At 42.7% G+C, this 17884-nt stretch overlaps 1 protein-coding gene across 2 annotated transcripts in view; it reads left to right on the forward strand.

Annotated features, from left to right (window-relative positions):
* Nucleotides 1-2561: 2561 nt before the first annotated feature.
* gna12a (guanine nucleotide binding protein (G protein) alpha 12a) overlaps nucleotides 2562-17884 on the forward strand; it is a gene marked incomplete at both ends in the record, with an annotated part of 28715 nt that continues 13392 nt past the window's right edge. For both annotated transcript variants that reach the window (XM_083655547.1, XM_083655548.1), the window contains 2 exons: nucleotides 2562-2888; nucleotides 10687-10905. In XM_083655547.1, the coding sequence (XP_083511673.1) occupies nucleotides 2562-2888; nucleotides 10687-10905 (546 nt within the window). The remainder of the gene's footprint in view (nucleotides 2889-10686; nucleotides 10906-17884) is intronic.

Here is a 17884-nt window from a genome sequence, read left to right on the forward strand (position 1 = left end):
TATAGAGCTACTGCTCAGCTATATTGGCCACATCTACAAACCTGAAATAATAGGCTATATATAATTATTTGCCACCTGTGTAAGACAATTCTTCCTGCAAGATACTTTCTACTCAATATCTATCTATCTATCTATCTATCTATCTATCTTATATCCTATAATTCCGGCAGTGTCTGTCTGTCTCTCCGTCTGTCCGCATATTTCGAGAACCGTCGTTCGGATCGACTTCAAACTTGGGGAGTGCGCTTAGGGGGGACCTGACCGAGTGCAGTGCGAGAAAAGAATTGCAGAAATGCACCCACGGGGGGGAGCTACAGCGATATTTTACATTTTCATTGTGACATCAGTGATGTCAGGGGAACGGGCAATGCGCAACAGGTACTGCACCAATCGGGGTGCGGTGAAAAGTGGGAGTTATAAAGGCTTTGCGTCACTGCCAAGTCACTGGCCCCTCTCCAGAGCATACGCTGGGCCTCCAGGCTCAGCTAGGTCCCTAGGGGCCGTTCCTGGATGACATTTCGGTGATGACATAATGACTGCGCCGATGACAGTGGATTATATGACATCACAATTGATTTTCAATTGATTTTCAATTGATTTTCTGATGAAAATGTTCTATAGTGCTTTTGTGGAGTCTGTCATATCATTTTCCATAATCTGCTGGTATGGTAATCTTTGTACTAAAGACAAGAACTCCCTGGGGAGAATAGTGAAGGTGGCTTCAAAAATAGCCGGAACCCAGTTCAGAAGCCTGGACCAGATCTGTAATAAACACGTGCTGAAAAAAGCTGAGTCCATCCGATCAGATGATGCCCACCCTCTGAGGTTCGAATATGAGCTGCTTCCTTCCGGGCTCCGCCTTCGTGCCCCCATAGTTAAAAAGAACAGGTACAGAAATTCCTTTGTGCCTGTCTCTATCAGAGCGTTGAACGCTGCTGGGGTACAAATGTAATGTCTCCCCATCTGCCGTTGCTGTTATTTTGTTATTTATTTATTTTATCCTTTTATTCTTTTATTCTTTTATCTTTATTTATTCTTAGGGGTACAATACAGTATATCTGTATTATATACTTTGTCTGCCCTTTGGTCTGGACTGAGGTTTTTTCTCTTGTGCTTTAATACAATGATACATTGTAGCTCTTTCTTGTGATATAAATGTGCTGCTGTGAGCGAACTGCACTTTGCTACTATGCACTTTATATCTCTACTGTGCACTTTAGATCGTTGCTACTGTTGTCATTTGCACTTTAACTATTGTGTTGCACTTTAACCTGCTGCTCTAGACTGTTTTTACAATGTTCTTTTTGTCTTATTTGTTTTTATGTATGTACTTCGTACTACGCTTTCTGCAATCCAATTTGCCCTTTTGGGACACTTAATAAATCTTGAATCTTGAATCTTGAATCTTGAATCTTGAATTGCATCTGTGACATCATCGAACAAGTGTGACATCAGCGCTGGTGTATATACTGTGTGTGTGTGTGTGTGTGTGTGTGTGTGTGTGTGTGTGTGTGTGTGTGTGTGTGTGTGTGTGTGTGTGTGTGTGTATACTGGATACACAGTATACAGTATACCCACAGTATATATACAGTTACAGTATATATAATTTATATATATATATATATACAGTATATACATTCATGTATATATATACAGTGTATATATACAGTATATATATATATATATATAAAGGCAGTATTAGAAGATACAGCAGCAAGGTCATTAATGTAAATAAAAAACAACAATAGAAGAATATACAGAAGTGTGTAAACAGCTGTGTAACATTGCAATCACATAATATACATAATATTAATAATACATTTAACTTATTAAATGTGCTTACAAAGGAAGCTATTTAGATGTCTCATTGCAATCAAATATAATATACGAGGGTGGATCAGTGTAGCAGGCTGTGCTTCTTACTAAATTCACTTCATTTTAAAAACTGCGAAAGTTCCATAGTTCACACAACAATAAGAGGTCTCTCTCTCTGCGGTGTGTTGGCGCCCCCTGACGGTGAGCACCGGTACATCACCGGAGCCCCTCTATGAACCTGAACTGCCGCCCGGAGGAGCTGCTCCCATTCCGATGCTCAGACAAGTTCACAAACAACAGGCTGTGTTTAGATAGTTTCTATATGCTGCTGTCCCACTCCCTCAGTCTCCCTAGCCTTTGCCTTTCCTTTTCAATTGTTTTGCTTTGGAAGCCTTCACATAACTCACTTTCTGGGCGGGGCGGCCATATTCAACTATTCGAGTTGTAAGACTTGAGATATACTTTACTTTGGTGTGTTTTCTTTTTCGCTTTCCTTTTTCAATTCCCATCCAATGTGATTTTTCTTAAACGGACGCAGTCTAACCAGATGGACACGGGTTGGCTGTCTCCCGATTAAAGATGAGCACGGAGCTCGCTGCTAGATAACGCACTAAACGTACCGTTATCCAAAGTGAATGCAATTGGATTGGATTATTTTTCATCGTATGCCTATGTATGATAGTTCGCGTCCTATAATGATCCCCCCACTCTGAGGTTGTGGTGAACTTTTCGACGACTCGCTCGCCATGTCGGGAGTGGTCCGCACCCTGAGCCGCTGCCTGCTCCCGGCCGAAGCCAGCCGAGAGCCGGGCGGCAGCAAGGAGAGGAGCCGGGACAGGGAGAGAGACGCGGCGGCGCAGGAGCGAGAGGCGCGGCGCAGGAGCCGGGAGATAGACGCCATGCTCGCCCGGGAGAGGAGAGCCGTGCGTCGGCTGGTGAAGATCCTGCTGCTCGGGGCCGGAGAGAGCGGAAAGTCCACATTCCTCAAACAGATGCGCATCATCAACGGGAAAGAGTTCGACCAGAAAGCGCTTCTGGATTTCCGGGACACTATCTATGAGAATGTAATAAAGGTAAGGATGTTTGGTGGTGGTGGTGTGAATAATAGGCCAGGCCTATTCTTCTGGGGAGCTGCAGGGCAAAACCTTTACAGCTTAACGTTTGAATCATTATTTATTTACTTTCCCCTTTCATAAACGGTCAGATTTAGGACAATTTGGGGTTCAAGCCAGACGGGCTGAAACCCAGTTATTGTACTGGTTTATTATTCCTTTTCTGCCTCGACGCAAATTCCCGTGAGTTGGGACATCGCAGAAACATAAAATTTGGCCCAATGACAGATATTGGTTGTTACTAGATGCTCCAGAAATATTTTTCGAATCGGCCTGAAGGTGGCGCTATTATTAAAGGTTTTACATTAAAGGCCATAACTTCCAGCCATTTGTCCGATTTTCAAGCAAGTTTTTCCCACATGTTCAGGTGAACCTGCTCTACACATTTGCCTTAAGGACCCTCAAGGTCCGTCTGGAAAATGTTTGAGATATTTTGAAAAGTTTGGAAAACACATGTTTGAGATCTCCTAGAGTAGGAGAATGTTCAAATGGTCTAGGTCGGACCTAGACCATTTGACCGATACCCACCAACATCGCTAGATAGGATCTTACCCCGCTAGCCGGGCGCTTCTCGCTCATACTGAGCACATTAGCGCCCGGCGAACGTCACGCATTTCCCATCAAACACTGTGCCATTTTCACGTCTAGGTCTAAAAGCCGGCTCCTACCTGAGTCTTCACGTGAAGTGAAGACGCTATCCGATGCAAAACATCCTCTTCTTTTAATGACATATAGTTGTTGCATCCAAATTGTTGCATAGAATCCACTTTTCTGTCTTTCAAAAACCGAAAAGCATTTATCTGGAGCACCGCTTCTTCTTCTTCTCTGATCTGAAGCAACCCGGAACAACGACTTCCGGGTTGCTCGAGGTGCTCCAGATAAATGCTTTTTGGTTTTTGAAAGACAGAAAAGTGGATTTTATTAGATATTATTAGAAGCGCCCGGCTAGCGGGGTAAGATCCTATCTAGCGATGTTGGTGGGTATCGGTCAAATGGTCTAGGTCCGACCTAGACCATTTGAACATTCTCCTACTCTAGGAGATCTCAAACATGTGTTTTCCAAACTTTTCAAAATATCAAAAAAAAATATAATAAGATAGGATCTATGGACCAAGCTCTACAACAGGGGCGTTTCTAGGTCCTCAAGACATTGGGGGCTTAAGGTGCTCTTATCGTGCATTCCTTTATCGCAAAATAACTGGGATGTGGAGGCTAAATGACATCACATCCGTTTTGTTAGCGTTCCATTTGCAGAAAACTTGAGCTGGGAAGTTCACTGTTCATTGGTCAGATCCAGTCGCTAGCCAGGCTAGCCATTGTTAGCTATAACAATTGACAACATGGCATTTCGTGGCATTTTGCGCATACAAACACTGCAGCCTCATGTCCACACAGATAGAAGTTAGGCAGTGCTGTGTGTACAGCTGATTTAATGAGACACAAACAAAACAGAAGTGCTAAACAACATTACTACGATTGTTGTGCGGCGCAGCCATCTTGGATTTTGTAGGTTGGGGCTGCTGAAGCTCCTACGAGTTTGGAATGGGAAATACCAGCTCTGATGACGTCACCGCCCAGCTCATGACCTTTGAAGTCGTAAGATTACCAGTCCCCAGTTATAAAGGAATTCACGATTATACTCGAGCAAGCTCCGTGGGGGTGGAGTTCCGCGAGTCTCCGGGAGTCACCGCAGACCTCGCGCTGGGGCAGATGCTATTATACTCAGAAAGTGATCAGCCAAGTGATCAGCATGTATTGTACAATGGTAATAGTGAGAACAGCCCGTGAAAAGTCGCAATGAAACGCTATTATGTGCAGTAGCTACTGAGTGCGCTTTCACTCTCAAACGACGCACATCAGCACATGAAGGAATCACCAAACTTGTTTTTACTGAAAGCCGTTTAAACTTCTCAGCCCTGATTGCCTACTCTGTGTTGCTTTTAATCTCTCTCAATAATGCTCTCAACACAACACATTTACTTGGTGAAATGACTAAAAACGAACAGTTGCAAATCAAAGTTTATAGCCTACCACATGGGTCAAGAAATGTGGCGAAAACACAGCTCAGTGTTCAGGGCTCAGTGGCTTGAAAGCGGCCATGTTTGGAGAGAAGCCGTGCGTTGCTCGCGCTGTGAGAAAAAAAATCAGGCACACGGCGAGCGCCCCGACGGAGGTAGCGAATAACCACGCCCAACAAATTTACATTATTTGACACGCCCGGCCCTCGCTCCACCCCCGCGCCCTTCACGGCAGGGTGAGCATAATACCACCTTTAGCCCGATAAGCCGACGGAGAGGGGGGAGGGCTTTTTCCGCAGCTTTTGTTTTGTTTTGTTTTTCCAATCCGTAAATGCCCATGTTGTGAGTCATTTGAGATGAAGAAGAACAAGATTAGTGGGTCTCAAAGTGAGGTCCAGGGACCACCAGAGGTCCTTGATAGGGTTCTGGTGGGAGTCCACTTAGCAAATTCATGAATTGATAAATGTCATCATTTCATCATCATATATTTCATCATCATAATGTATACATACAAAAGCATCAATATCAGAGACAACCCAATCCAAGTACACTATTTCAGCAACTTTTATGTCTCGTGCAATTTTGCAGCTTTTTATGAGCCAGCAGGGTGATGATATTCATTCAGTATATTTTTGTGTGTTACAGGGAAGGGCATGCAGGGCATTTGGTTACCTGTTTGCATGGTGTGTTTTGACATGTGGATATAACCTGTACAGTGATGGTGTGTTTTGACCTGTGATATAACCTGTACAGTGTTTGCATGGTGTGTTTTGACCTGTGATATAACCTGTACAGTGTTTGCATGGTGTGTGTTGACCTGTGATATAACCTGTACAGTGTTTGCATGGTGTGTTTTGACCTGTGATATAACCTGTACAGTGTTTGCATGGTGTGTTTTGACCTGTGATATAACCTGTACAGTGTTTGCATGGTGTGTGTTGACCTGTGGTATAACCTGTACAGTGTTTGCATGGTGTGTTTTGACCTGTGATATAACCTGTACAGTGTTTGCATGGTGTGTTTTGACCTGTGATATAACCTGTACAGTGTTTGCATGGTGTGTTTTGACCTGTGATATAACCTGTACAGTGTTTGCATGGTGTGTTTTGACCTGTGATATAACCTGTACAGTGTTTGCATGGTGTGTTTTGACCTGTGATATAACCTGTACAGTGTTTGCATGGTGTGTGTTGACCTGTGATATAACCTGTACAGTGTTTGCATGGTGTGTTTTGACCTGTGATATAACCTGTACAGTGTTTGCATGGTGTGTTTTGACCTGTGATATAACCTGTACAGTGTTTGCATGGTGTGTTTTGACATGTGATATAACCTGTACAGTGTTTGCATGGTGTGTTTTGACCTGTGATATAACCTGTACAGTGTTTGCATGGTGTGTGTTGACCTGTCATATAACCTGTACAGTGTTTGCATGGTGTGTGTTGACCTGTGATATAACCTGTACAGTGTTTGCATGGTGTGTGTTGACCTGTGATATAACCTGTACAGTGTTTGCATGGTGTGTGTTGACCTGTGATATAACCTGTACAGTGTTTGCATGGTGTGTTTTGACCTGTGATATAACCTGTACAGTGTTTTGCATGGTGTGTGTTGACCTGTGATATAACCTGTACAGTGTTTGCATGGTGTGTTTTGACATATAACCTGTACAGTGTTTGCATGGTGTGTGTTGACCTGTGATATAACCTGTACAGTGTTTGCATGGTGTGTTTTGACCTGTGATATAACCTGTACAGTGTTTGCATGGTGTGTGTTGACCTGTGATATAACCTGTACAGTGTTTGCATGGTGTGTTTTGACCTGTGATATAACCTGGAATGGAACGACTCTGAAATTAATGATATACAGTACAGTAATAATACATAAAACAGCCGCCACTAGGCAGACTGCCTCCACTGCCTGTGCCAGTGACGGGCTACTGCTTACTGCTCCAGCTCAGACTTCAGTTTGTCATGTTTTTCTACACCCTCCTGGTCAGATAGCGAGGGCCGCTGACACGCAAGACAAATACTAAACCACCCCGTTCAGCTTGGAACGATATCCCGTCTATGGAACAGTGGCTCTGGCCGGGTATCTGTTGGCTACATTCACAGGCTTAGAAACAGTCGTACAGACAGACATTTCTGGTCAGAGAGCAGCAGCCAGATGGACAGATAGACAGGCTGGCTGACCAACAGAAAGACCCTACAAACATACAGGCATACAGGAAGAGAGACAGACCAGTTTACAGACAAGGAGATACAGTAGATGGGAATGCGGCAACAAGCACACAGACAGATAAGGCGTGTTGGCAGGCTGGCTCATACAGAGTAGACAGACAAGTGGAGATGATTATTACGTCAATAAGAATTATGAGTGGACCTGACTCAAGGCTCACTCACAGCCACAACTATAGTATTCACTGTCATCCAGTACTTTGTGTGAGTGTGTGTTAGTGTGTGTGTTAGTGTGTGTGTGTCTGTGTGTGTGTGTGTGTGTGTGTGTGTGTGTGTGTGTGTGTGAGAGAGAGAGAGAGAGAGAGAGAGAGAGAGAAAGAGAGAGTGTGTGTGTGTGTGTGTGTGTGTGTGTGTGTGTGTGTGTGTGTGTGAGAGAGAGAGAGAGAGAGAGAGAGATGCGTCGGTGTTCCGCACAAGCCAAATTCTGGGATGTGCTCAGTTATTTAGATCAGCTGTTCTGAACCTTTTGTAACGTAAGGCCCACTTCTGAAATATTTTCAGAGGACCACCATCCCAAATAAATGAGAAAACAAAACATGACAAAAAGGAGAAAGAATAAACCGGTCCGTTATAAAACATGAAAAAAAGCAGAATAAAATAGCTCGCACACTGCAAGGCTCCAAGGTTTACTTCATTTATGCCACCGGGGTCGTGTTTTCAAACTTCACCAGACTGTGACGAGTATAGTGGTGGCTGGCCTGGATGTTCCTGCTTGTTCTTGTCTGTACGTAAGGGTTAATGCCCGACGAGGTGTCCATTATCACTTTTTAAGGGACGACGCAGAGGCGTGAACCGGTCCGAGGCGCAGCCTATATGTTTTTTATATTATATATTTTTTTAATTCATTAACAGAGCATGTGAACTTGGGCATAAGGGAAATAATCCATCCACATACAAAAGCATTTTGGCAAAATACCAAAAAGCAGTTGTCAACATTGTCTGGGGCATTAGGGACATGACATTAATCTCAGAATTCTGACTTTAATCTCAGAAGCCTTCTGACTTTGTTCTCATAATTCACTCATAATTCTGACATTAAAATCAAAATGCTGACTTTTTTCTCAGAATTATCACTTTAATCTCAGAAGTCTTCAGACTTTCTTCTCAGAATTTTGACATTAAACTCAGCATTCTAACTTTATTTTCAGAATTCTTACTTTATTTTCAGAATCCTGACTCCTGACTCAGAACTCAAATACATTTTTCACGTGTGCCACCAAATCCTGTCCGGTAGTCTTAAATTGTGTGTGGTGTGTTTAGGTGACCCCATCTGAATTCCAGGTGACCCCACTTGGGGTCTCGACCCCAAGGTTGGGAACCACTGCTGTAAAGCTCTTAACTGTAACTCTTGTGGTTCTTCTAATGAGCCAAATTTCATTTAGATATCTTAATGTGAGAGGTCAAGGGACCCGTTTGAAAATAGTCCTTTGTCAAAAAAACTTTGGAGCGATTTTACACCCGCTTCCCAGCAAGCTAGCATTCAGTAACATGGTTGGTACCTACGTGTTCGTCTGGATTTCTAGGTTTTGCCCATACTCTTTGCTGTAGCTTAGAAATTGAGCACGGGAGACCTCATCAAACAGACAAACACGGACTTGCCGACAACAAAATTCCGATTTCCGTACAGGCATCATTTTGATAAACTGGCCTCATAGTGGGAATCCACACGATTACTTTAGACGAGAAAAAAATTATTAGAACGTAAAGTGTCATATTAACAGAGCTAGAGAGGATTGACTACACAATGCACTGTGCACAAATCTAGAAACAGCAGCTCTACATAAGAAAGTTTAGAGGGGATAGGGGGGGGGGGGGGGGGGGGGGCTCAGACTGAGGTTTCAACCCAAAAAAGCTACTGCGCAAACTCTGGTTCTGTGATCTGAGAAGATTTTGGCTTCACTACAGCATACAGGGAGGAGATAGGGACGCTCTCTCCATTTATTTATATCTCAATGATTGAAGGTGTGTGAGAAAGTGAGGGCCGGCCAAAATGTTCTCATTTTCCTAAAATGTCCTCACTTCCCAGGTATAATAAAACTCAAATTGGATCTCACTAAGATAGCTGTATACGCACGCACGCACGCACGCACGCGCACACACACACACACGCGCACACACACACACACACACACACACGCACGCACGCACGCGCACGCACGCACGCGCACGCACGCACATGCTATGGACATGAAAAAGAAAAAAAAACATTCAAGTGCAGGACTGACCATTCCGTGAAAACCGTCTAAACAGCTGAGCGGCGAAAACAAAAGTAACGATGTCGAGTGAATATTTCTGCAGTTTGCCGAATGCTGAGAAAAAGGAAGTGCTGTGGGGTTGCGCTCTGGTGAAAACCGTCTATAGGGTCATGCCTCATGACAGACACCCCCCCCCCCCCCCCCACACACACACACACGTCTCCTCACATGCCACAAAAACACTTCTTCATCTGTTCACACGTTACTGAACTGCTGCCTCCTGTATCGGCCTCACACATGACCAAACAATGACAAGGGAGTGGATCAAAAGTTATCCATTACAAGAAGACAGATGGGAGGGGGAGCAGGAGAAACCCATATACCGTAATGCATTAACTGGTGTGTGTGTGTGTGTGTGTGTGTGTGTGTGCGTGCATGCGTGCGTGTGTGCGTGCGTGCGTGCATCGGCGCGTGCGTGGGCGTGCGGGCGTGCATGCATGTGTGTGTGTGTGTGTGTGTTAGTTTGATCTTTCCGGTGGCGACCCCCCATACAGATCAGTCCACATGGTTCTCTTCAGAAAACCACCAGCAGACACATATGCACATTTGTGTGTGAGAGACACACAGAGAGAGAGAGAGAGAGACAGAGAGAGAGAGAGAGAGAGAGAGAGAGCATATAACAACATGGTGTGTCAGACATGTGTGAGAGACAGAAGTCCCTTTTACACAGCCTGTGAAAGCTGTGATCGTTGCGGCATCATTACGCCTCGCCTCCTGTTTAAAACTCAGAATGGCATCATTTTCATTCCACCAGTGGAGGTAGTATCAGCATCAGTGGAGGTAGTATCAGCATCAGTGGAGGTAGTATCAGCATCAGTGGAGGTAGTATCAGTATCAGTGGAAAAATAGGTATAATAGAATTACTCTTAAACAGATAGTGTATAGTGTGATAGAGTAGTGTTTTTATTATTTTTGAAAATTTATTTTAGATTTAGAATGTAAATTGTCTATAAAATATAATACATTTTAATGTAATCATGTAATTTCACACAACATCAACATTTATTTATGTGGACAAAAGTGTTAAATGATGTAATGTAATGTAATGTATAATGTAAATAAAGTTAAAATTTGCAATGATACATAGGAGGCAATAGTAAAAACTGACAACATTGATTCTCTTTGTTCTCATGTAGAAAATGTCAAAGATTTGGCAGTCGTGTGTCCTAATCCCAATCTCACCCAATTCAGCTGAGACAACTACATTGGATTGACTGCCTACCTTTATACATCCTGTCTGTTCCTGCAGGGCATGCGAGTCCTGGTGGATGCCAGGGACAAGCTGGGCATCGGGTGGCAGAGCTGTGAGAACGAGAAGCAGGGCATGCTGGTGATGTCATGGGAGGGGCGTGTGGGCGCCTCGGGGGTGGAGCCCGGCGAGTTCCAGCTGTACGTGATGGCACTGGCCGCGCTCTGGGCTGACACGGGCATCCAGCAGGCGTACGCACGGCGCTCCGAGTTCCAACTGGTGAGTTGTACGACACGGAGGAGCTGAGGCAATGGGTGGGGGATGAAGAGACAAATAGATGGATGATTGTACCAAGCTCTTTAGTTACCCCCCCCCCCCCCCCCCCCTCATGATGGTTTAAGACATTTGTTGAGGCAGGCTAACGGCCATTAACCGTTTTATATGGAATCATTACAGGGCCATAAAGACCCATTTGTTATTGCCCACAGGTTTTCACAATGGAATTAAAAAAGAAGCCATCTGTGCATCGGGGTCTGATGCCTTGCTGCTCCTTGAGGTCTTTCCATTTAGTAAAGGCAGCTGTGATATCTCTTCTTGTTTTGCCGTGCCACTTATCACTCTCCTCTTTTGCTTGGAGAATTTCCCAACTTCCAATGATTTTGTTTCTGGATGGTTGAAAGTAGACTTGGTGAATTCAAGCATCTCCCATGCTGCACTACACCGAACCCAATCCAGAACTGAAGTGTCACTTTTTTTGTTTTTTTTACCAAATGTTAAAAAAATAAATTAAAAAAGGGTTCACTGAGAAGATTTCATGCTGCTAGTCATCCATGAAGAGTGGATTTTATTTTCTTAACCCCAATCACATTACTTAAAATGGAAAATAAGACAATATGTCTTCATGAAAATGTTAGTGTATCATTAAAGCTGTGTTTGTCAACTTTGCATATTGGCAGGTGCAGTTGCCAAATGGCAGCAAGAGGTCAATTTTAGAATTTTGAAAACTTCAAAGGCCAGAAATCAGTAAACTGTGCACTCTTCACAACTTAATTCCTGCGTGCTAGTAGCTGGTGGTGGTGGAGGTGATGTGGAGCATTTACTCAGTGAGTCCAGCCTTGTCTAGACTACTCTAGACTGTTTAGGACCCAGTTTTCACTTTTTTGATTGACCACTTCCTTTGCATGGAGACGTCAGTGACTGTTTCGGCCTTAAATACCGGCCTAACGATATATTCCGCCCTGCCGTTAATTTAGCGCTTAGTGCTTTTCAAAACCAGGCCTATTCAGTGCGCCGGTTGCGCGGAGCTCTCCTCTGCCATCCCACTCTCTGTCCCCCCTCTCTCTGTGTCACTCCCTCTCTCTTGCTCATCAGACAGGCACAATGACTGATGGAAAAAAGGTTTGCCGGTTATATTATTGTGCGTAATTGCGCGGACTCTCCTCTGATCCTCTGCCATCACTCTCTGTCCCCCCTATCTCTCTCTCACTCCCTCACGCATCAGACAGCAGACAGGCACAAAGCCACACATGTGAAATCTCCCAGCATGCATTGGGCTAATCCATTTCGATAATAAATAGCATCCAAATTAGCCTAAATAGATAGAAAGGTAGATAGAAATAATGTGTAATGTTAACACAACATGCAATTGTAGAACATTTAAATAATGGACAAAATCAAATCGCGAAATCAAAACATAACCCTATGTGAAACATATATGTCATCCTGGGGCTATATATATCCCTCGCAGATTTAAGGTGATTTAGATAAGTGACAGCGTAACACGGTTCTACTGTCATGTCCTATACTGTGATGTCCCCTCCAATAAATTGGCCCTACTTCACATTTAGTTTTACAATAAAAACACATTTCTGCAATGACTTTACATAATGTAGGCTTATATTTATGTGCATCATCCTACCTGTGCAGCAGGGGAGAGAAAACGATATCATTCTGGACAAACTTTCACCAATCTAATCTCATCATGACATAGGGATAGGCTATTTTTTTCTAGCCAATGCGTTTAGAACATTCTTTTCACTTTGATCTTGCTATAGTGTAGCGTATTTACATGCTTGCAGTATTTAAACTGCAGTTAGATTGGTTTGAGGAGCATAATAATATGGAATAATAGCCTATATATGGAGACAGACAGACGGGATGAAAGGGAGGGGGGGAGCAGAGCGCTTCGCTTTTCTGGCTTTACTGGATCGCTCCGTGGAATTGGAGCTTAAAAGGGACGCTTGTGATTCGTTTACCGCACTTCTCCAATGACCAGATTGTGCATAATTTTACGCTTAAAAGGCGTGGTTATAATGCTTAAGGCCGCCTGTAGCGCCGATACCAAAATATCGAGTGCGCTGGTCCACGCCCACTACTCTGGGCTGCGTCTGCCGTTGGGCGCAGTTCATAGATAGAGCCCTATAAGTGCTTAATGGTTCCAAATTAAAAACGGCCACATCCGCAAAGTATAACACAGGGCTTGTAGATTACCTGGCACTCCAATCACAGGCGTTGTTTTGGTAAACCACCTCTAGTCACTTCTGCAGCGAGTTGGACAGCACTGATATCTTCAGCATGTATTTTAGAGTGTAGGTGAGTTGAACAGCACTGATATCTTCAGCATGTATTTTAGAGTGTAGGTGAGTTGAACAGCACTGATATCTTCAGCATGTATTTTAGAGTGTAGGTGAGTTGAACAGCACTGATATCTTCAGCATGTATTTTAGAGTGTAGGTGAGTTGAACAGCACTGATATCTTCAGCATGTATTTTAGAGTGTAGGTGAGTTGGACAGAACTGATATCTTCAGCATGTATTTTAGAGTGTAGGTGAGTTGAACAGCACTGATATCTTCAGCATGTATTTTAGAGTGTAGGTGAGTTGGACACCACTGATATCTTCGGCATGTATTTTAGAGTGTAGGTGAGTTGGACACCACTGATATCTTCGGCATGTATTTTAGAGTGTAGGTGAGTTGGACACCACTGATATCTTCGGCATGTATTTTAGAGTGTAGGTGAGTTGGACACCACTGATATCTTCGGCATGTATTTTAGAGTGTAGGTGAGTTGGACACCACTGATATCTTCGGCATGTATTTTAGAGTGTAGGTGAGTTGGACACCACTGATATCTTCGGCATGTATTTTAGAGTGGAGGTGAGTTGAACAGCACTGATATCTTCAGCATGTATTTTAGAGTGTAGGTGAGTTGAACAGCACTGATATCTTCAGCATGTATTTTAGAGTGTAGGTGAGTTGGACACCACTGATATCTTCAGTATGTATTTTAGAGTGTAGGTGAGTTGAACAGCACTGATATCTTCAGCATGTATTTTAGAGTGTAGGTGATTTGAACGGCACTGATATCTTCAGCATGTATTTTAGAGTGTAGGTGAGTTGAACAGCACTGATATCTTCAGCATGTATTTTAGAGTGTAGGTGAGTTGGACAGCACTGATATCTTCAGCATGTATTTTAGAGTGTAGGTGAGTTGAACAGCACTGATATCTTCAGCATGTATTTTAGAGTGTAGGTGAGTTGAACAGCACTGATATCTTCAGCATGTATTTTAGAGTGTAGGTGATTTGAACAGCACTGATATCTTCGGCATGTATTTTAGAGTGTAGGTGATTTGAACAGCACTGATATCTTCAGCATGTATTTTAGAGTGTAGGTGAGTTGGACAGCACTGATATCTTCAGCATGTATTTTAGAGTGTAGGTGAGTTGGACACCACTGATATCTTCGGCATGTATTTTAGAGTGTAGGTGAGTTGAACAGCACTGATATCTTCAGCATGTATTTTAGAGTGTAGGTGAGTTGGACACCACTGATATCTTCAGCATGTATTTTAGAGTGTAGGTGAGTTGAACAGCACTGATATCTTCAGCATGTATTTTAGAGTGTAGGTGATTTGAACAGCACTGATATCTTCAGCATGTATTTTAGAGTGTAGGTGAGTTGAACAGCACTGATATCTTCGGCATGTATTTTAGAGTGTAGGTGAGTTGGACACCACTGATATCTTCGGCATGTATTTTAGAGTGTAGGTGAGTTGGACACCACTGATATCTTCAGCATGTATTTTAGAGTGTAGGTGAGTTGGACAGCACTGATATCTTCAGCATGTATTTTAGAGTGTAGGTGAGTTGGACACCACTGATATCTTCGGCATGTATTTTAGAGTGTAGGTGAGTTGAACAGCACTGATATCTTCAGCATGTATTTTAGAGTGTAGGTGAGTTGGACACCACTGATATCTTCAGCATGTATTTTAGAGTGTAGGTGAGTTGAACAGCACTGATATCTTCAGCATGTATTTTAGAGTGTAGGTGATTTGAACAGCACTGATATCTTCGGCATGTATTTTAGAGTGTAGGTGATTTGAACAGCACTGATATCTTCGGCATGTATTTTAGAGTGTAGGTGAGTTGAACACCACTGATATCTTTGGCATGTATTTTAGAATGTAGGTGAGTTGAACAGCGCTGATATCTTCGGCATGTATTTTAGAGTGTAGGTGAGTTGAACACCACTGATATCTTTGGCATGTATTTTAGAGTGTAGGTGAGTTGAACAGCGCTGATATCTTCGGCATGTATTTTAGAGTGTAGGTGATTTGAACGGCACTGATATCTTCGGCATGTATTTTAGAGTGTAGGTGATTTGAACAGCACTGATATCTTCAGCATGTATTTTAGAGTGTAGGTGAGTTGGACACCACTGATATCTTCGGCATGTATTTTAGAGTGTAGGTGAGTTGAACAGCACTGATATCTTCAGCATGTATTTTAGAGTGTAGGTGAGTTGAACAGCACTGATATCTTCAGCATGTATTTTAGAGTGTAGGTGAGTTGAACACCACTGATATCTTCAGCATGTATTTTAGAGTGTAGGTGATTTGAACAGCACTGATATCTTCGGCATGTATTTTAGAGTGTAGGTGATTTGAACAGCACTGATATCTTCGGCATGTATTTTAGAGTGTAGGTGAGTTGGACACCACTGATATCTTCAGCATGTATTTTAGAGTGTAGGTGAGTTGAACAGCACTGATATCTTCAGCATGTATTTTAGAGTGTAGGTGAGTTGGACACCACTGATATCTTCAGCATGTATTTTAGAGTGTAGGTGAGTTGAACAGCACTGATATCTTCAGCATGTATTTTAGAGTGTAGGTGAGTTGGACACCACTGATATCTTCAGTATGTATTTTAGAGTGTAGGTGAGTTGGACACCACTGATATCTTCAGTATGTATTTTAGAGTGTAGGTGAGTTGAACAGCACTGATATCTTCAGCATGTATTTTAGAGTGTAGGTGAGTTGGACACCACTGATATCTTCAGCATGTATTTTAGAGTGTAGGTGAGTTGAACAGCACTGATATCTTCAGCATGTATTTTAGAGTGTAGGTGAGTTGGACACCACTGATATCTTCGGCATGTATTTTAGAGTGTAGGTGAGTTGAACAGCACTGATATCTTCGGCATGTATTTTAGAGTGTAGGTGAGTTGAACAGCACTGATATCTTCAGCATGTATTTTAGAGTGTAGGTGAGTTGGACACCGCTGATATCTTCGGCATGTATTTTAGAGTGTAGGTGATTTGAACGGCACTGATATCTTCGGCATGTATTTTAGAGTGTAGGTGAGTTGGACAGCACTGATATCTTCGGCATGTATTTTAGAGTGTAGGTGAGTTGAACAGCACTGATATCTTCAGCATGTATTTTAGAGTGTAGGTGAGTTGAACAGCACTGATATCTTCAGCATGTATTTTAGAGTGTAGGTGAGTTGAACAGCACTGATATCTCCGGCATGTATTTTAGAGTGTAGATGAGTTGGACAGCACTGATATCGTCAGCATGTATTTTAGAGTGTAGGTGAGTTGGACAGCACTGATATCTTCAGCATGTATTTTAGAGTGTAGGTGAGTTGGACAGCACTGATATCTTCAGCATGTATTTTAGAGTGTAGGTGAGTTGGACAGCACTGATATCTTCAGCATGTATTTTAGAGTGTAGGTGAGTTGGACAGCACTGATATCTTCAGCATGTATTTTAGAGTGTAGGTGAGTTGGACACCGCTGATATCTTCAGCATGTATTTTAGAGTGTAGATGAGTTGAACAGCACTGATATCTTCAGCATGTATTTTAGAGTGTAGGTGATTTGAACAGCACTGATATCTTCAGCATGTATTTTAGAGTGTAGGTGAGTTGGACAGCACTGATATCTTCAGCATGTATTTTAGAGTGTAGGTGAGTTGAACTGCACTGATATCTTCAGCATCTATTTTAGAGTGTAGGTGAGTTGGACAGCACTGATATCTTCGGCATGTATTTTAGAGTGTAGGTGAGTTGGACACCACTGATATCTTCAGCATGTATTTTAGAGTGTAGGTGAGTTGGACAGCACTGATATCTTCAGCATGTATTTTAGAGTGTAGGTGAGTTGAACAGCACTGATATCGTCAGCATGTATTTTAGAGTGTAGGTGAGTTGAACAGCACTGATATCTTCAGCATGTATTTTAGAGTGTAGGTGAGTTGGACAGCACTGATATCTTCAGCATGTATTTTAGAGTGTAGGTGAGTTGAACAGCACTGATATCGTCAGCATGTATTTTAGAGTGTAGGTGAGTTGGACAGCACTGATATCTTCAGCATGTATTTTAGAGTGTAGGTGAGTTGAACAGCACTGATATCGTCAGCATGTATTTTAGAGTGTAGGTGAGTTGAACAGCACTGATATCGTCAGCATGTATTTTAGAGTGTAGGTGAGTTGAACAGCACTGATATCTTCAGCATGTATTTTAGAGTGTAGGTGAGTTGGACAGCACTGATATCTTCAGCATGTATTTTAGAGTGTAGGTGAGTTGAACAGCACTGATATCGTCAGCATGTATTTTAGAGTGTAGGTGAGTTGAACAGCACTGATATCTCCGGCATGTATTTTAGAGTGTAGGTGAGTTGGACAGCACTGATATCTTCAGCATGTATTTTAGAGTGTAGGTGAGTTGAACAGCACTGATATCTTCAGCATGTATTTTAGAGTGTAGATGAGTTGAACATCACTGATATCTTCAGCATGTATTTTAGAGTGTAGGTGAGTTGAACAGCACTGATATCTTCAGCATGTATTTTAGAGTGTAGGTGAGTTGAACAGCACTGATATCTTCAGCATGTATTTTAGAGTGTAGATGAGTTGAACAGCACTGATATCTTCAGCATGTATTTTAGAGTGTAGGTGAGTTGAACAG

This window comes from Poromitra crassiceps (genome assembly GCF_964638095.1).
Source record: "Poromitra crassiceps genome assembly, chromosome: 19".
NCBI lineage: Eukaryota > Metazoa > Chordata > Actinopteri > Beryciformes > Melamphaidae > Poromitra > Poromitra crassiceps.